The sequence below is a fragment of the Patiria miniata genome, unplaced genomic scaffold (assembly GCF_015706575.1).
Source record: "Patiria miniata isolate m_02_andy unplaced genomic scaffold, ASM1570657v1 HiC_scaffold_22, whole genome shotgun sequence".
Lineage (NCBI taxonomy): Eukaryota > Metazoa > Echinodermata > Asteroidea > Valvatida > Asterinidae > Patiria > Patiria miniata.
Genome location: NW_024037061.1, coordinates 18,021,270 through 18,042,969, shown reverse-complemented (window position 1 = coordinate 18,042,969; position 21,700 = coordinate 18,021,270). Strand labels below are relative to the sequence as shown.

Sequence of the window (21,700 nt, the reverse complement as noted above, 5' to 3'; positions counted from 1 at the left end):
CTATTTACACAGCGCCCGCTGGAGTCGAAAAGATTGGGCTGCGCCATGTTGGAATTGTGTGAATAAAGTGTTTACTCTTGAATCTGAATTGCTCTTTCTCTCAGTACTGAATTTGTCACCCATTTATACACTTTGGAAATACTAGCATCAAGGCAGGACGAAAACTCTTCAGAACTACTAAAACGGTGCAAGAACAAAAATCAAATGTAAATTCAAGACATTTGAATTTCTTTATTGACCTCAATTGAGGACCGCGGCGATCAGAATCAAAACATTCTTTATATGTTAGACCTTCATAAAGGTATGCATAATGGACGATAGAAAAGGAAATATAAGGAATTACAAAAATGCACGTGATGTTCTGATTTTACAGTTTTAAAACCCTTTCCCTGAACGGTTTCGTAAGACTAAAGTAGTTTATGATACAAAAGGCATCACAAAAATGAAATCAATGCAACTCATATTTTAGCAACATACCCAAGCAAAACATAAATGAAGGTTTTGCCCCGTACAAATGTTCTGTATAACTATCATTACTGCATTCCTTCTTTTGGTTCCTTTGTACAAGTGGGCACTGCTCGTTTATTTTCTTCAGTGTTTATCCATGCAAAAAAAATCTCACCAAAAATAAATTGAACACTTCCGTTGCCACATTGCAATAAGTGGCATATCCAAAACGTGAACAAATAAACATCAACTCAATATTCCGCATATGACCGATTTGATCACGCCCCCTGTAAAATGTATCAGGCTATAATTCCTTTCTTTGAATGTGCGGCCAAAGAATATCAGATCGAGCCAACTGGGTTTAGAATTTAGGAGCTCAAATCATGAAGCCAACGCATCAGCCGATGCCATGATTTCGGGAAAGGCACAATATCAGTGTATTTAAAATATACATTATCCATCATACAAAAGCTCTTGAGTAAATATCTGAGTACGTTATACTTATATAAAGAATTAAGCATCAGTTCTCCAACATTCTAAGTGTAATTTTATGAAAAGTAGTGAAAAAATGGAGCCATACAAATTGCATTAAATCTAAACCTATTTCTGGCGCATGATCGACTGCTAAAACGTAAATGTAATAAGATATGTTAAAAAAAATATGTGGCTCGCTCAGTTTAATAAACATAGGGCGATTAAGTACATATTATTCACTGGTAACATTGAAAATGTCATGTATTTTGCGTGCTATTTTCACAAGCTAATATATTTTAATACACACATCCATAAATTCAGCTGTAAACCAATGAACATGTTTGTACATGCGTTTTCCTGATTTTAAGAAAGAACAAACATTTACCCAGGAAAACGGACAAAAATCACCATCATTATTTCAGAAAAATATTATCAAAATCTCACTTGTATCTGAATGTATGTGGGTAATCTGTGGTTCTCACATAATACAATATAGCTTCTTAGGGCATTCCATTGACAGCGCTAAAATGCAATCTTTTAGTAAAAAAATTAAATATAGTCTGTTTGTAACATTTTTAGTAAACTTCTAATGGCATGGATCAATTTCAGTATTTTATTTGTTGAAATGAGTGGAAAAAGCATGCTTGTTTAATGTACGCTTCGTTGGTGTGTCAACTGTTATTGCTTTTTAAGAGGCAAACAACCACTCCAGGTCACTTTCTTTTTCACTCATCCTGTATAATAGACAAATCTGACAGTCATTGACGTGGATAGTCACTGAGCACGCTGTAGGCCTAAACTCATACAAAGTTCGTGAATTACAACCTAAAATCAATGTCAGCCATCACCTAGATTAACCAAATGGATCTAATGGTCACAATCGAAGAAATAGCTCATTATGTGTTGTACAGACTTATTTCGTAATACTACAAATTCCGCCAAGTCTCACATAAAACTGAACCCTTCCGATGCCACATTGCATAGTAAGTTCCATAACCAGAAAAAAAATAAACTTCAACTCAATATTCCCAATACGCAGGATTTTATCCTGCCCCATGTAAAATGTATATGAGTGACTACTTTATTTGTTAAGTGTCAAACCTGGCTTTGGCTTTCATTGTTGTACGTCTTCGAATATGTGGCAACAAAATCCGATGATGCCAAAATCCCTACAGTGCACGGGAGCTCAACAAATTAAGCCAATGTCTGCATCCGATGCCGTGATTTCGAAAAATATTTCAATATTAGTCTGTGTAAAAAATACATTATCCTTTATGAAACAACAGCTCTTCAGTAAATATCTGAGTACGTTATGCTTTCTTCATTTATAAAAAAAAAAATAAGCGTCAATCAGTTCTCCAACTTTCATTTGAATTATTCTAGAAAGGAGCAGGACAATATTATTTCATTGCCTCTAAATCTATTTCTTGACGCATTGCATGAACGGCTAAAACCTAATGTACATCCAGATACAGCTTAACATGAAAAATCAAGAATTTATTTCTTCTTCCAACTCCAGATATCGTGATTCCATCAGGTCAAAGATCATCGATGACCTATTTAACGAGTTCTTGGTACTGTTGTTCACCGGTGGGGGCGCTTGAGCCTGCGGATACTGCCCCTGCTGGGCTGGGTAGGCTATACATTCAAACAAACAAAAAAACAAAGGAAAATGGCCCAATGCAGTTTTAAGGATAAGACAGTGTGTACATTCTCCGTTATGTAACAACAGCTTTTGAGGAAATATCTGAGTACACTTTTCTTCATTCACTGTATGAAATTTAAACGTCTGCAATATCTCTTTATTGACACATAAGGTAGTCAAAATGCTAAGAACTAATGTACATCCACATGCAACTTAACATGAATAAGTCAAGACTTAAATTCTGTTTCAACCCCTAGATATCACGCCTTCAGGTCAAAGTTCATCGATGACCTATTTAATGAGTTTTTGGTACCATTACTCACCGGTTGGGGGCGCTTGAGCTTGCGGATACTGCCCCTGCTGGGCTGGGTAGGCTAAACAAGAACAAGGGAAAATGGGCGACTAAAGAAGGGTGTTATACTTTTTATATACACATACACCAACGGGGGAACACATTATATGAATCAGGAGACTGCATGGGAGAGACCATAAGCCTGGGATTTTCCATCTGATCATTACTATAGCTTAAAATAATATTTTTTTTTAAGACGTCTCTTACCAACTTGTGGCTGACCAGGAATGTTGTAGAAAGCCGGTCCCTGGGGTTGTGTGGCAACCACCAGGTGTGGTTGAGCTTGGTATTGGATCTGTCATTATGAGAACAATTCTACTTTATTTGCATGTTTGTTTTCTCTCAAATACATCATCCTCTAATTAAATACCTACCACCTTGCTATCGTACGTGTAATTGTTCATCCCAAATCTGAATGTGTTTTTCTTTTTACATTGACCTCTCCTCTTGACACCTAAGTGTTACCATAATGTTAACATTTAAAGTGTTCTAATTATTGTGATCTCTGAGCAAATATAGGTCTAAAAGGCATTCGCTTTATTTTCCCGAGTATTTGTTTCCGCGCTGAAACATATAGGCCTATTTATCCTTTCATAATTTCGTCTACTAGCTTCAGTGGTAGTTCAGGGCATGAAACGGACAATAACTACAAGGAGAGTTAAAAAAAAAAAAAAAAAGGAAACCCAAATGGTGGCCCCCTATTAAAAAAAAAAGTACTGCATGTAGCGCTTGCCAGCTTTTGCCTAGATCATGTACCTTAATGTGATCCGTGGACAAAGTTGAAATGGTGTTTGTATTCAAAATTCCATAACTTGAAAAGTACGAGAGCGATTTGAATGATTCTTTCACTGAAAGAAAGTTTATTAATCGGGCTCTTACATCGTTGATCTGGAAAGCGCTACATGCAGAACGTCTTTTGAAGAAAAAAATGAGAGCACCATTTCGGTTTCCTTCTTTTTTTTCCACTCACCTTGTAGATTGTTTTTGTCAGAAGTGCTTTCGAAAGAAATCCAATAAAAGGATGAAAGGTAGGCCTATATGGCCATATGCGATAATAACCGCCATACTTGTGATATACGCATGCCGCGATACATACGTTAGAAATGAGCGCACTATAGATTGTCTGCTAAATTTAAAAACTGGAGTTTACCTTAAAAGCATGAAATGCACGGTTTGTACAATCACAAGGTCTCAAAAGTCCTTGATGACCTAATCCCAAGGCACCATGTCCTAAGACAAGTCACAGTGAGCTGTTGTGACAAAGCCACTTCTATGTCATAATTTACAACCCATAAAACTGGACTTGTCAACTGAATTGATTTTTACTTGATCTAGATAAAAGAAAGCAATGCAGATCTCCAGAGGACATAACTTGGTGTTGTCACGTACCACAGTCTGAGTTGTTGATCCACCACTGCAGAGGGGACCACAGGTCATGCTGGCACCAACGATGGCGACAACAAACTCCACTAAGGCTAGAAGTATCAGTATAGCATAAACACCATTGATGGCCGCCTGCATAGAATCATTGCAAGAGATGATGTATTAGTTACCTTCACACTTCAGGGTATCCTTATTAAACCTAAATATCTTTGCGGTACGTAGGCCTAACGTTCCGTCTTGTAAACGTCTAGGTAGCTTTCAAAATCGTTTAACTTCATCATACACATTGAAACACAAATCGCAGTTTGGAAATACTTCAAATCAAGAAAAGCGGAGACGTGATTCTCATTAATATAGCGCCTCGAAATTGAAGCAACGACGGCAAATTCGCTGAGAAATAAACAAATGTAACAAATAAGACCATTAAAAAAAGATACACACCCCTGGAGGCAGAAACACGAAAACTTTTTTCATTATCAGGGGATTAAAGTTCGACTCACCTGCAAATAACAGAATGAAGGAGGGTAGTCATAGTACGAGACCCTCTGGCGAAGATAGCCATAAGTGTAGTAATAACGATAACGCGTATAAATTGGATGACAGACTTGATTGATGAGTGCCATCCTGGCGGCACCAAAACCAATGACGCAGCACGTCGCCAAACTAGCCAAGATGGACATGACCATGTAGCCGATAGCCTGTGCAGAAAAATCACAATTCCTTCAAAATCTTTCTAAAAGATTTTTTGTCCATTGGTGGAATTGGTCCAAGTCCATTAAAGTGGTCCTATGTTAATATTTAGGCCATATATCTGCGAAATATCACAGGACTGTATTCATTTGTTACTCCCCCACCCATTCTGAAGATTTCCCACTTCAAGGTAGCAATAGACTTGGACAAGTCTGGGTTGCGCTCGGTCTGTGCCTATATTGTAAATCCACTCACAGCGCATATCGCCTTCGCATACGTCCTTACAGTACATAACGCGCGCCCTCATGCGTCAAATCCGGACCAGCATGTTAAAACGTACATGTACATGTTATTTTCAAGTGATATTGCTAACTTTTGCACCACATGTAAGCACATGCTCTGTAATACATGTACACACATGTACGTGTATTACGCGTGTTGTACAATGTACATACAGTGTGTGCGCATTCATGTTATACGGCACTGAACTGGAACGCGCGCTGAGGTGTACCTTGCAGTCGGGCATCTGGAAAGACGTAAACGAAGTGATTTTTGCTACTTTTTTTAAGATACCGACTTAAGGCAATTCCGACTTGAGTCAAGTCTAAGGTAGCAACAACTACACACTAGTAAAACTGCAGAGTAAGAAACCCTTTAATAACAGTAGCTTACCACTCCGGAATTCTTCTTCCATCCTGACACTATGCCCAAGATTCCAGCGACGACGTAGAACTGTACAAAAAAATCATTGCTGAGATTTAGGAAGGGCTAGAGGATTCATTAGGCGTCCACACGTGTGCAACAGATGTATACGAATCCAGCCAAAATGTTCATTTGGCAAAATATTGGACACTTTAACTCTCCGATGTAGATACAACGGAAGCAGTGGTGTACGCAGGATTTTTTCAAGGGGGGGTGTTTCAAAATTGGATGTCGTCATTTATGACGCAAGAAATGAAGATGGTAAATTGTGTTGGCGCCAGAAATAAAAGATAGTATCAGTGGGCTAAACTTAACGCTAAAATAAAAGTCAGGAGTTTGTGTTGGCGCCAGAAATAAAAGAGGGTATATTTGGACGGGTTAAACTCGAAGGGCTGGGAACCCACGACCATCAGTTATCTTTTTGAGCTAAAGCATAGTAAATCGGGAAAAAAATGTTCTGTGTCTTTAGAGTATATGATGAACATATGAGTAAAGGAGTCAATGTGGGCAGTCCCCCCCCCCCCTCAACAGCATTTAAACAAAAACAAAAGAAGAAATTCAAGAAAAAAAGTGACACGGGCTGCGGAAGTGCTAGAATCTGTTCTTGTAATTGGCTAAAATTACTCAGCTTCGTCCCCTGGATCTCATGATTCTCATCCGTTGGGAATCTTTGTGTAAACCGCCCCCACCCCTAAGGCCAAACTTCAGATACGGGATACATATGCGCTCTGGTCACAGGAGCGGATTCAGACTGCCATTTGCCGGGGGGCCTAGAATTATTGTAATGAAGGGTCCATGACCTGCGAAGCCATTACGGCGAGGGGTCCAAGGCCCGCTTAAGGGCCCCGGAAAAATTGAGATTTTAGATGCTCTGTGGTGCAATCTGAGGCGATTCCTGGCCACTTCCACCGTTTAGAAAACGTTTTAAACATCGAAAATTCCATTTAAATTTGTTATTTTTGTTGTTGTTTACAAAGTTTGTTATGTACTCAAAGTTGAGAACCATGTTCATATCCGTATTTTTCACAATTTTCTATTTTGGAAAGGGATTTAGGCCACTTGTAGAGCCGTTCACTGCTGAAGGTACAAAATGGTGGGGGCACCGCTAGGGTGAAATTATAGCATAGAAGGAATTTGGCCGGAGGACCAATGCGAGCGCGGAGTGCGAAGCACTTACGGGGTGGGGTCCGGGGCCCGCTTTTCCCTCCATATTTTTTACATGGCAAAGGGGGGTGTTTGACAGCCAAAACACCCCTCCCCCCTGCGTACGCGCCTGAACGGAAGTGTCTGTTGTACAACGTAAACGTATCATTGCACACGTACACCGTTACCCCACCGTAAACCTCGTGCATGTAAACAACTTTTCTTCTTTTTTAATAAGAATTATTCCGCAAAATTCATTCCCCGCTCTCCACATAAGCCTCTGTTTAAAAGTACGATCATAATAGGCATCAAACCTACACAAGAAACAAAGAAACAAACGAATCAGTACTGTCAATAAACAAAGAATAGCATGGAATGAGGGTGAATATTGTACTTACTAATATACCACACCAAATTGGAGATCCGATGTCACTGATATAGTAGAACCGGCCAAATGCAGTCACGGTGGCAATCCCAAAAATGACGGTTAAGGAACCCAAAACCACTTGAATTATTCCTGTCCATAGAATACCCTTCCAGTTACCACTTCGAGGCTGTGGGTTGACCGTGCCGAAAGTAACGCCGGCAGCGGGTTGCACCGTCACCTGGTGAATCAGGTTGAGTGTCAATGGTTTTCGGGGTATGACTCATTGGTCTTGTGTGGGCTCATATGCATTTTTCGGTACACTCTTTGAAACTCTCAGGATCACATATGGATGCCTCCACAAGTTCAAAACCAATCGATTCAATGTTTTCTTACCCTTTCATGGGCGAGGCCATAACATTTAAAATGGGGGGGGGGCTTCGCATGCAAAACAAACTGTTCAGATAATTTCAATTTTCTTTTTCGCACTTTGACAACCCAAGTGCAAAATAACGAGAAAAAAAGTTCCAGAATTTTTCCTCATTTTGGTTGGGGCCAACTTTTATAAAAGTGACAGGAAATCTACCTGAAACAGGCAATAGTGAACGGAATGAAGAAAATATTTACATGTCAAATTATAAAGTTTTTGTTCCCCTTTGGGAGCGTGTCACAATTTTCTTCATAAAAAAAATGAATATAATCATAATCTTGAATATGACCAAAAACCCAGCAATCTTACCGAAAATTTGATGATGTTTTTTAAAGACATTATATAACAAAACATAAGGAGCTCATTATTATTTGTTAGCAATTTTAGTTGGCATGTCATTGCCTTAGGCGTAAAACAAAAATTTCCAAAAGTGGTATAGGAAGAGAGTATTTCATATAAAAACCCAAATTTATGGGGGTTTTAGGTTTAAAATCAGCGAAATATAAGTTAATAGTTATGTTTATTTGGCAACTGAAATTCACATTCAAATTTGATTGTTACATCAATTTTTTTTTCTTTTTCCTTCCCTTAAGATTTTTTTTAATTCTTACATTTAAGTTAAGTGAAACAAAATTCTATCATTCTCCATTTTCATTAAAAAATATATGCACTAATTCCTCTTCATAGAAACGAAATAAAATTTGAAATGTTGCCGTATAATTTACTGCTTTAGACCGCCAAGTCAAAATTCAGAAGAAAAAATTGACATGAGTATGGAGAAATGGTTCAGTATCTTGTAAATTCATTCCTCTAATTCCCAAATTATGAAAAGTGTCTCCGCCCCCTTAATTAAGAGACAGTTTGTCTAAAATTGTATGACCGATATTAAATTATAAATTCAAATATTTCCCCTGCTGCAAAATGTCTTGATAAGTGCCCCCTTTCCCTTTTTGGTTTATTTCGATACATTTTCCAAACGAACGCCCCGCCCACAAAAAGGTCAGAGAAAAATGTGGCTATTCAAATTGTCAAAGAATATACCCGACATTGCATATGTACGGCGCTCCATGAGTGCCATCCACTTCTTTATTTACTCAGATAATTTATCACGTCATGTTGAAATATCACCGAGAGTAAGGCGACTTAATCACATAATTGTATCGCCCAGTCGACTTACCGAAGTCGACTTGACGACTTGTCCAGATGTATTATCTCGCCAAGTCGACTTACCGAAGTCGACTTGGTGACTTGTCCAGATTCTTTATCTCTCCAAGTCGACTTCCATAAGTCGACATGACGACTTGTCCAGATGTATTATTTCGTCAAGTCGACTTTCCGAAGTCGAGATGACGACTTGTCCAGATGAAATATCTCGCTAAGTCGACTTCCTGATGTCGAGATGACAACTTGTCGAGATAAATTATCTCGCCAAGTCGACTTACGATGTGGAGATGATGACATGCAAAAATCACGTTCTGTATGGATATCCCGTTGTTGAAGCACTGTCGTTGATTCTTTCTTGTTCGTCGGTGCATTTGAGGTTTTCCCCACCCGTTCTTATATGAACAATAAACTGGCAGAAGAACAAGAGATAAACTGTATAGGGTATTGATTTGATCTGGGTCGAAGTTGATTTGTGGTTTTTTTTTTTCAACTTGTTCTAAATTACTCCCACAAGCTTCGTAGGAAATCAGACCTCTGCCTTGTTTCCCCCTATTTATCCCGTTGAAAAGTAATTCACTTCACGTTAAACATTAACAATTATAAATTCACAAAAATGTCTTTTAATTATTGACAGGTTGCCTAAAAATGACACTTACAAATTCAAGATTTGCTTTAAATCATATTGAGTTCATATTTAAGATAAAATGACTCTCACGGCTTAAATTGGAATATCGGAAAATTAGCCAAACTCTTGTCTGATATATTACGAGAAATAAATTATAAAATAATTATACCAACACTGAGGCCAAAAAAAAAATCGGTCTGTCTCTGGTCAGCGCGCGCGTCGATTTTAATCATGCGCGTCGATCTTTTTTTTTCCAAAATGTTCCGCGGTAGCTCCAACAGCGCCCTCTATTTCCGCACCTCCTTATTTTTTTTTTTACCAAAGAGCACCAAGGAATGGGAAATTGCACCAAGGCAAATGATCGAAAGCACCAAGGCAAATTGTGGAGGACACCAATGTACATGAGGACACCAAAAAAGGAAAATAGTACCCACCTTGTCTGTACAATCCAAGCTTGAAGAAAAAAAAAAAAGCAAAGAAAAAAAAAGCAAAAAAAAAAAAAAAAAGCCGCGTGGCCGCGTCAATTCCGGAACTTTGGTCTGACCAGAGACCGAATATTTTTTTTTTGGGCCTAACCTTTCAAATACCCAAAACTATTCAATCATGCGTTGCATATTCGTCATGCTTAACAGCTTCTCCATAGATGATAATACCCAAACGCTTTGCATCAAAGCAACAATACCTTTTCAACTCTAATGACATCATTAATCATCCGCTTGTGCCGCTTCATGTGTGGAAAGGAAATAGACGAGCAGACGTTTTGCATTTTTTATGAACATCAACAAAAGAGACGCAACCATTAGTTGCCTTTGTGCGCCGCATTTTGATCAAATTTTCAGTCTCAGTGTCGTCGGGTATTAGTTTCTAGGAATGCTATTTAATAATTAAGAAATATCAAGTCCGTTTGCGAAAATAATTTACACGTTTCAAAATGTACCACAAACGTATTGACACTCAACTTTCCTTTAGTTCTAATTTTACATGTCTTTGTGTGTGTTTACTCGACTAAACCACAGATGTCCCCGGTACGATGCCCCATGAGTTTGTAAGCTGGATAAACACAGTCTACAAAGCAATAAATTACGTCGAATTTTTTGGTTTGTTGTTTTATATTTTGCTAACATCATAATGATGTAAATAATAGTTGATGACTTATTTGCAGGTAAAATTAAATGTTCTTGTGGCAATAAAAATAAGACAAGTCCAGCCCAGCCAAGCTTTTCCCAAATCACAGAAAAAAAATTAAATTCAACTGGTTCCGAATGGCTATTCGATTGAGGCCTTTGCATGCACAATAGCCCATTCGTGTGACGTTACGGGGTAATCCTGTACAATAGTACTGCCCAGCGCCCCTACTCCGACACCCCGAGAAATTATACTGGTATTATACGCCTTTCCCCAAAATACGGACATAACCTGTTGGGTTAGGGGGTATTTGTACATCCCGTAACATATTGTTAATAATCGTCGGATTTGAACAGCGACCGCTTTGAAAGTATGGTACGAGCCACCCCCCCCCCCCCTATTGATTTTAAGGAGACAAGTGTCAGGACAAAAAAACCCTGTCTACATTTCAGCATTGATTTGCTGATGAACCCCCCCCCCCCCCCCCCACAAAAATTCCTGGTTCTGCCCCCGATTGTTGTTGTGCATATACGGCAATTATTATCGTCTACAAGGTGATTCAAAATGCAGTCAAATTTGATACACAAATTTGATACAATGAAGTATGTCTAATAAGAGCATGTTCTTCCACTCATCTGAAAAAAGCAATCACTGACATAGATCTATGCCAACAGAAATTATGCATGTTTTATTTAAAGAAACCATTTTTTTTTATAGCTGTCCTTGGAGTTCCATTGAGCGTAGTGATAATACACACAAGCATTCATTTAAATGAGATATTAATAATTGAAATCAAGACCATTGTTTTTACTGTCAGTTGAAATGGTTTGCATATGAGGAACAAGTCAACTCTTTTTCTTCTAAAATGTTGTTAGCGATATAAAAATCCTTTGCAAGTTGTCGTTCATTCATCGAGGTGGGAAAACGTCCATGTTTCATAATACTCATTGTGTATTAACCAGTTCGTAGAATTATCAGAGGTGGACAGCCGAGCTTTTGTGATCTTTTTATTCAAATAGACATAACGTGAGATTTGAAGGTTTGCATGATGGAAAGATACTAAGACAAGAAAAGTTTGCGGTAGCACCATGTGAATAACATTCTCCTGAAGACGGGCAGAACATACTGTTCGAAACGTTGAGTCCCTCGGTTCTTTTCAGAACACAAAAGAGATTTATTCACATGGTGCTACCGCAAACTTATCTTGTTTTAGACATAACGCGGGAATAAAGTATGCAAATGACGTGAAATGTTCACAGTTAAAAGTCAATAAGATGTACTTTATCATTTTTTCATAATGAAATTGATCAAGCCGAATATTTTTAAATATTTTCAAATTCAGTCATTTTCTTTTTTGACTCCCCTGCAAGGAGAAGCCGGTAGAAAGCCTTGTGAATCGGTATCGGCTGAGCACCGCATGCATGGTTGTATACACGGTAGCCTCATCAGTAACCTGTACTCTGAAACCGATCACTCGCATGGCGGTTTGCATCATGTACTATTAGCCAATATGTTCGGCTTTTCCAAAAAGAGAGATTGACAACAACATTCCAAAGGGAAACGTTCCTTTTGCGCAACTCACAGGCAGATGTGATACAAGTATAATATTGTCGAATTAGCCGGTTATGCTGTAAAATATGACCTGCGTTTGCATGGTGATAAAGAAGGAAGGATATTAAAAAACATGCTGATTATATTTACAGTGATAATTCTCTTTCATTTCTTGAAAAAAAGGTCAAACATACCGGTACTATCAGTGGCGTAACTGGGTTGTGCCCCCCCCCCCACCACAACGAATGTCCGTGCCATACCCCCCCCCCCCCCCGCCCGGCGCTCCCCGTTGAAAATCTTGAAATGAACAAAAATTTGTCATTTGCCTTCAGTGCCCCATTAAAAATTATGTGCACCCGTGTGCCCCCCCCCCCCCCACCCACCCACCGGAATTAGGTTAAGCCTCACCCCACTGACTGTTAATACCTATGAACAAAAAAGTACTCTCTTTTAACGTCTTCCACCTGGTGTCTTTCGTCAAGGAGGAAAGTATCATTAACTTGTTAAGAGGGAAATTGTTTAGGTTCTTGGGAATTTGAATTACATGTTTGACAAAATTTCATTCTTCCCGAGGCATTTTCTCAGCCTTAACGATTTAGGTCGATTTGTGATCTAAAATCGCTTGTAATTTCATACTCCATGACATCAGGATAACGTCACAGTAATATTGAGGCCGATGTCTCATTCAAAAGTGAACAACTTCTATATTGCTAGGAACAGAACTTTATCATAATGTGATGATCACAGTGTGATTTTAGTGTGCTAAGGCTAATCATAAGCTAAAGTCCTTTATAAAACATTGATTTAGTGTTGACAATAAGAGTTTTTATAGTGATATCTTTATCAAATCATTTCTCGTAATATGTCAGACAAGAGGTTTGCTAAATTTCCGATATTCCAATTTAAGCCATGAGAGTCGTTTTATCTTCAATGTGATCCCAATATGATTAAAAGCAAACCTTGAATTTGTTAGTGTCATTTAAGAAAGCAACAACTTTTATGCAACCTGTCAATAAAGACATTTTTGGGAATTTATGATTGTTAATGTTTAACGTGAAGTGAATAACTTTTCAACGGGATAAATAGGGGAAAACAAGGCAGAGGTGTGATTTCCTACGAAGCTTGGGGGAGTAATTTGAAACAAGATGAAAGTAAAAAAAAACACAAATCAACTTCGACCCAGATCAAATCAATATACCCTACAGTTTATCTCTTGTTCCTCTGCCAGTTTATTGTTCATATAAGAACGGGTGGGGAAAACTTCAAATGCACCGACGAACAAGAAAGAATCCACGACAGTGCTTCAAAAACGGGATATCCATGCAGAACGAGATTTTTGCATGTCATCATCTCCACATCGTAAGTCGATGTTTTTTATCTCGACAAGTTGTCATCTCGACTTCAGGAAGTCGACTTAGTGAGATATTTCATCTGGACAAGTCGTCATCTCGACTTCGAGAAGTCAACTTGGCGAGATAATACATCTGGGCAAGTCGTCATCTCGACTTCGGAAAGTCGACTTGACGAAATAATACATCTGGACAAGTCGTCATGTCGACTTATGGAAGTCGACTTGGAGAGATAATGCATCTGGACAAGTCACCAAGTCGACTTCGGTAAGTCGACTTGGCGAGATAATTCATCTGGCCAAGTCGTCAAGTCGACTTCGGTAAGTCGACTGGGCGATACAATTATGTGATTAAGTCGCCTTACTCTCGGTGATATTTCAACATGACGTGATAAATTATCTGAGTAAATAAAGAAGTGGATGGCACTCATGGAGCGCCGTACATATGGGAGATGATTTTTTTAATATTTTTTTACCATAAGTCAACTGACCAATTTGGGGTTTGTTAAGAGGAGTGATTATTGTGAATAAAAAAACACGTGATATTTTGTATAACAATATTTCGTGTAGGTACAATGCAACCCTAACAAATAAAAACAACAGTGAACTAAGTCAATGTTTTCATTGATACACTCGCGCAACACGACACACACCATGTCTTTGAGGTAGATATAATTGTTCTCATGCCAAAATTAGCACATGCATAGGGTCCGTGTACGTACATGACATTGCAAACACAATAAGTGGACTGTATTATTGTGCGCGTGTACTCATGTACGAAGACCAGCGGCGTGTACAGGTTGCCTGTACTGAACGGTACAAAGCAGGCAATATGGCGACAGCATAGTGAATACCGCATATATAACATAAAAGCACCATCAATGTCATTCATATAATTATCATAAAATAAGTGATGGCTTATAGTAATTAACATAATACTGATATACACACAGTGCACGATATTGGGGCTCTATTTGATTTTCCTTTGCACCATAATTTATTATTCTGAACTGTTATATTCCGGGAGAATTGACTGGCTTACCAGTTGTTGCTGGCCGACAGGCTGAGGCGCAGCCACGCAGGAAGGAGGGGCGTTAGTAGTGGCCATCACCGTGACAGAAAGTATCTCTGGATTCTCTGTAATCAATCAATCAATCAATCACTCAGTTAATTGTCAGTCGGTCTGGTTCATCTATGTTTGCTCGCATTTCAAAGATGACATCTGTGGCAGCTATACATTTCATCAACAAATTATGTATTGATGTCCTGAAATTAAATTATATAATTTTGATTTTTAATAAAAAAAAAAGGCTAATTCAGATTAAAAGGACTTAAGTATTGGGTATTACCATTTATGAAAAACTTACTCGGAAAACCGTATTGACGAAGAAGCAATAAAAATATTCAAGAACACTGGCATGTTACTCGTTTAAAATAGTACCTCCCGAGTACAATTTCATTTCATTCGTTTTACGATATTTAGATTACTCAATCTTGAATTGGGGCAGTTAATACGTTTACGAAACGTTAATGTGACACATTACTTACTTTACCAAGACGAGCGGTTCGTCCAATTTCGAATAGTGGCTATCGTGATCATGATGTTTGCTAAATTAAAATCTATTACATTGTAATGACTTATATCACTTCACGGGAATAACTCATGTATACAATCACGCATAAGATATTCCCTCCTTGTATTAATTTATAAATTGTATGTAGGCCTATAAGCTTTAATACACGAATTAGTGCTAGGGAAAATGTGTTCGTCCAATTTAACAGAACGTCAATGTATTAGATAGTATTGTTCGTCGAGGCATCTTTTATACTGGAATATTTAGGATGATTCTCTTAAAAATCATTGCCCTATCTCATTGAAAAATGCCTCGTCTCACAAGGTAGTTGTCTGTCTTATCTTGTGTTTTGTTTGTCCTTATTGTCCATTTCACAGTATCTGGTAGCCTATATTTGTCTCAGTGTCCATAAGTTAGTTTGCATAGTATATAGAACATATACAGAAATGCTTCTTTGCTCCGCCTCGGCGCCCTGTGCTGGACATCCACTAGATGGAATTTGCACTTGTACAAGTGCCTTATAGACACAAAGCCTTTCGCTTAAACCTTATACCTCAATGTAATTTCATTTGCTGCTTGATCGCTGTGTACGTAATATTTATCAAATATCATATCATTGTAAAATTTGTACGTGATTGTACAAATTGTAATGAATGACTGCATTGAATCTTACGGAATGAAAAACAAATGCAATCGCTTTACCTTATAGTTACGCTGGTGTGTTCCTGCTTCTTCAACCGTCGTCACTGCCTGGCACGGCGTACTGTACAAAGCGCATACCGACTGCGTTTGTCGGGCAATAATTATTAATGCGCGCCATTACGTCATATTCTTAATATAGCATTTGCTTTAGTATTGCCATAAAAGCCTCCCATCATCTATCTCAGGGTCCGCTTTTAGATCCCTACGCTATAGCAATGGTACGGCCGAGTGATGAAAAAAGGCCTTGGTTACCACTAGTGTATTTGATCTCTCATTGGATTCATACTGTAAAACCAGTAACCTAAAGTCAGCACTTTACCGACGCACCACCAATATTAATGCGCACGAAATGCATGGACTGTATAATGCAAGCGTTGATCTCCATATACACAGACTGGATAGGACATCCCGCAGTGTTTGCGCACGAATGCGCGGCCGAACAAAGGCGGCGCGTTTACTGTCAGACGGGTAAACGCGCATTGTGCATTCATTTTGTTTACCCTGGAAACTGGATTATTGAGTAAGATTTTTTCTTACAGGAGAAATTTTTCTTGAAGCGCTCTTCAAAAACAAATAATTTAAAAAAATACATTTAATGAACGATGACGAGTTACCTTAATCACCTCAAACAGCTTTTCCACACTTCTTTATTTTACATTTGCGAATATGTCCTTTTCCTGTTTTTTTTTAAACCTCCCCAGATTGATTGTAAGTAAATTGCCATTTCAGTTTTGCCACATTGGTCATCAGAGAACATTGATTTACTCCAATAATGAAATGAATAATTGCATTAATAATATTCTGAAATGAGGTCACATTTTTTTAACTCAACACTCACACGATGAATTGTATGGAGATTCATTCAAATGATTGAAACAATTATCTAAAAGGTAAATGGAAAAAAATACTTTACAAATTAATCAGGAAAAACATCTTCCCGTCCCCACATACAATATTACAGATTGAGCAGGGATAGTAGAGTCATTTTCCTGGAATCCGTGACCATGTTGCGGATACCTTTTTTTTTTCTTGATGTATTTGACAAATAGGACCAATGTAAAGAACAAAATAGCTCCTATACACCTCCCAAAAGTGACGGCCAACTTTATATAGCACTTTTTTCAAAATGGCTGCCGACGCCATATTGAAATACATAACAAGTGATAATAGCGAATCTTGAAAAACGGCATCTATTATATCTCTGGAACCAGAGGGGCAAAATTTACATATAAGATGTTATTTTCAATTAATTCTGGCATTACAACCCATTGGAATGGTTCTTTTGACGTTCAGGGACTGCCATGACCTGCTATTTGAAGATGACTGCTGTCCGCCATCTGTCAAAACGTCAATCTGCAATATTATCTCTTGCGCCAAAGGCTCTTGGTATGAGGAGCCATCCCATCTAAATCCACCACTTCCTAACTTATTTGAGTGGTTATTTTGAGTTGTATCTTTATACCTATTTCTTTCTGTTATAACTTCTAACAATTTGTTTTAAATTAATTTGTTTTACTGGGTTAAGAAAATTTGTTCTCCATTGCATGGTTTATTATTTACACATGTTTTGCCTTACATATAATTGCCATGGGCGTGGCCAGGATTTTTCTAGAGTGGGGCAAAGCACATTTCCCCCCAAATCCATATGTTTTCCTGCATTTTCCCGATTGATCATTTTTTCGAGGGTGGGCAGGGTATTTCCCCCCGGCGCCCCCCCCCCCCCCTCAACCCCTTAAATAAACAACAATGATTGTTGTTATGATTTCGCCCCTCTCCCCCCCCCTTTTTTTTCTCCTGTTTTTTTTTTGGCTTGCCCTCACCCCCCCCCCCAACACACACCTCGCGACGCCCATGATAGTTGCCATTTGATTATTGTGATTATTTATTTCGCGTGCTATTATAATGAATCTGTTGCTTATCATTCATCTGGTAAACAATTCCTAAATGTTCACTTCCTGGTGTTGGATTTTTTTTATTTAATCAGCTGATTCATTTGTTTATATACATTTTTGTTTCGATATCGTTTTAACTTCAATATCACGAACGGTTAAGGAGAAAACCCGCGGAGAAAGTGGTCGGGTTGTGCCCGATCACTCAACAAGATCAAACATGTATATAGCTATGTAGGCAATTATACAGGCATCTTTCGAAGCCGGGGGCTTATATGAAGATGCCTTGACAAAACAAAACCGAAATGTCAACTCAACAATTACAGAAACAGACTAACAATCGGACAAACACAAATAGAGAACATGGGATTAAATGTGAGGGTTAGAGAAAATAGAAAATGCCATAAATGAATAATCATGTTGCTAGTCATAAATTAAAGCTAAGCATCAATATTGTAAAATAAGTAAAAACGATATCGAAACAAAAATATAAATATACAGATGAATAAGCCGATTCAATAATAAAAAAAATCCAACACAAGGAAGTGAACATTTACGAATTTGTAACCAGATGAATGATAAGCAACAGATTCATTACAATCGCACGCGAAATAAACAATCAAAATAATCAAATGACAACTATCATGGGCGTCTTGAGGGGGGGGGGAGGGCAAGCCAAAAAAAAAGGGAGAGTTCCTTACACTAACGATCGCACAAGGCATGATGGGAAACACCATGGCGCTGCAAGATCGTACCCACGGGGCACGAGGTTGGGATAGAGGATATCCATACAGCATTCACACAGTAGACTTAACATATTGACCAATTCGCCCCCGGTTTCACGAAGATGGCTGCGTATAATACGAACGTTCAGCGCGTATATACGCGCGCGTTGTATCAACAGTTGACGCGCACTTTAGTCACGTACACATATCATGATGTTCTAAAAGGGACACATTTCCGTAGTGATTATTATTTCCAAAACGCCGAAAAAGTGAACTGCGGCATTGAAAAAGTAAATCACGTCGTTAGAAAAATTGTAAACCTTGGTCAGTGGTGGTGGTCAAAATATAAGTCAAGTGAACCGCGATGTTACAAAAGAAATCATGCTGTCTATAAATTCGGCAACTTGTCCTTTGTAGATCACCAGCCGGTCTCACCGGTCTCACCAATATGGCAAATTCATTCATTGTGCGGCTCTCTATTCGCTATCCAGTCGTTACATAGAGATCAGTGGTTGACGTGCACCGTTCCTTGTGTGAGAAGACGCGCGAACACGTTATATGTACACGCAGTGGCCGCGCACCCCCAATTGTACTTTCTTTGCCGGTGAGGGGATGGGGGATATTTACCCCCCCCCCCCCCTCCCATATATTTTGTAAAGAGTGCCGTTTTTTACGAGCGCTCTTTCTTAACGAGCGCCCGTTTTTTGGAATGTTGCGCAAAAGTCGGTAAATTTGCCGCCATGAAAATGAAATTGTCCGATATTGCCCATGATCGGCCGGTCTGAACAGAGCCCCCATAAGAAGATGGTGTCCAATCGTCCCACCACTTGCCCACGAAAACTTGGATCTGAACGTCCATGGACAGCCGAGTTTTGTGATCTTTTATATTGAAATACATGTGGATATAACGTGGTAATAGAGTATGAAAATTACGTGATTTTTTTTTCACAGATAAAAGTCAATAAGATGTACTTTATCCCTATTTCTTTTATCAAAATGGAGCCACATAATTTTAAGAATTCGGTTAATTTCTTTTCAATCCATCCTGTATTGCGGCTCGGTGGCTTCCATCTCATGAATTGCTCGAGTTGTTGGAAAGCTGATGTGTGGAACCGGATTTGTCGAAAGAAAGCTGTCAATGGAAGTCATCGCACTCTTTTCCTCTTTAGTGAGTTTATCTGCTATTGCATTTGGACCTTCTCCGTCTGGAGTTGCTCAATAACAGTTTCAACTCCCTTCCAACATTCAGCTTCCCACTCAATTGTGACGTTTGCGGTTTCCATATTTATGTTGACCCCAGGTGCCCACCTTCAACATACAAATGGAGTCCGCAAATATGGTCACACTTTTGGCACATTTTGCAACATTTTTGTTCAACACGAACGTTATGCTACGTTTTTAGATATTTCCATAAGGATAAATGTAATTAAATATTAAAAGTCTGAAAGAAACAAATTTGCCAGGGAAGAAACGTCAATTCGAATACTCTAAGGTGTAAACTTTCCAAAAACCCACTAGACACTCAGTGATTTCTGTTGTAGATTAATTTTAAGTGAGTTAATAAGGTTGTCGCTTAGAATGAAGCGTGTTGCTTAGCGACGGGCATCTTTATTATTATGATCACATTGCACCGGAGATGGGCTGTCTTTTTGAAATTACCCAGCGATTTTTTCTTTTGGGTTCTTTTATTAATGTGAACTCATTTGCAAGGAAATAATTCTTGAACACGGGCAGTTTTCCCAATTCTTTCATTTACTTGTGTGACGTCACGTAATTACTTCTAGCATCAAGGTCCACCTCCAGGTAACCGTAAGATACACCCATTTCAATATCCCAAAAGATCACTTTTCAAGAAATACCAACAATTACTTAGTCATTTCCGTTGTAGATTCATTTTTAGTAAGCTAAACAGGCTCCAAAGGGTTGTTGCTAAGGAGATTGCGGTTGCTAGGCAACAAACATTTAAACTAGCTTGATTGAATGATCCTTGGCGTCTAAAATTCTATTCAAATTATCAAAATTACTCACACATTTCTTCTAAATGTTAATCTGTTGATTTTAACTCATTTTAAAGTAAGTAATCCTTAACATAGCTCGCGTTCTTAATGTTGTGCATCAGCCGTATTTTTCATCTTCTTGTGTGACGTCGCTTATCTGCTCCTGGTATCCAGGTCCACCACCAGACTACCGTAAGACTAGCCAATTCGAATACCCCAAGGTGTAACCTTTTAAGAAATAAGCCCAAATACTTCGTCACTCTCACTGAAGATTCGTTTTTAGTAAGTTAATTAGGCTCCAAATGGATGTTGCTGAGGAGGATGTGGTTCAAACTATTCAAATTATTTGCTTAAATGCTCATATTGATATGAACTCCTTTGAAAAGGAATGAAATCTTAAACATGGCACGTAATCTTCTCAGTAATGCGCATTGGCCATATGTTGTATCTCCTTATGTGACGTCACATAAACCAGGTCCACCACCAGGTGACCATAAGACTAGCCAATTCAAATTCCCCAAAGTGTAACCAAGGTGTTTCCAAAATACCCACCAAACACTTGGTCATTCCTGAAAAAGTAAAGGACTCCTTGCTCTTGGACTATAACCGCAGGTGTTGTTTTTGCTTTTTTTGGGGGGGGGGAATGGCCGACATTTTGGGTTTTGCTAAAATTCTAAGATAGCCCTGAGGCCTGATGTAAAATTGTGTACACATGTTTATCTACCGAAGTGACATTCTGAGCCACCTTCGATCGATTAATGATGAATTTAGTAAAAACAATCATACTTTTAATGTTTTTTGGGAGGAAATGGCGGCCATATTGGATTTTAACTTAAAAATGCGTTTTCGCAGGGGTCAAATTTTAATCCCCCGTGCAGATTCTGAATCAGCAGGTTTTACTGCATTAAAAAAAAATGTAAAAAATATTGTGGGGAAGAAATTGTGTAGGATTAACTCATTTTGGGGGGTCTGGATTCCGGACTGACTGCCCCAGTACCTTTACCCGATTCGAGGAAGCCCAAGTCTCGTGGTGAAAAGCTACAACCTGGACGGAACTGTAAGACTGCACTGAACACGTGAGGGTTTCGCGGATCCAATAGTATTTTGTCGAGTGCTGTGGCGCCCGCTGGAGTCGAAAAGAGTGGGCCGCGCCATGTTGGAATTGTACGAATAAAATGTTTAATCTCGAATCTGAATTGCTCTTACTCAGTACTAGCCTTTCGCCCAGGCCTTCGTGGCTTAGAGCGGCGGAGTTGCGAAGACCCGAAGCAAGCTTTGAATGTGGGCAAGTTAAGCCACGATGGCGTTGGTGAAAGGCTAACTCAGTACTGAATTTGTAACCCATTTATACACTTTGGGCATACAAGCAT

The 21,700-nt window shown here is 38.8% G+C and overlaps 1 protein-coding gene across 1 annotated transcript; it reads right to left on the bottom strand.

Moving 5' to 3' along the window:
• Positions 1-474: 474 nt before the first annotated feature.
• LOC119730180 lies at positions 475-15,770 on the bottom strand. The gene is made up of 9 exons (XM_038202967.1): positions 15,720-15,770; positions 14,486-14,580; positions 7,235-7,441; positions 5,664-5,723; positions 4,802-4,999; positions 4,308-4,433; positions 3,126-3,213; positions 2,890-2,940; positions 475-2,559 (listed from the first exon to the last, which is right to left on the bottom strand). Exons 2-9 carry the CDS (start codon positions 14,549-14,551, stop codon positions 2,411-2,413), a joined length of 945 nt encoding a protein of 314 aa, XP_038058895.1. The 5' UTR covers positions 14,552-14,580; positions 15,720-15,770; the 3' UTR covers positions 475-2,410.
• Positions 15,771-21,700: the final 5,930 nt, after the last annotated feature.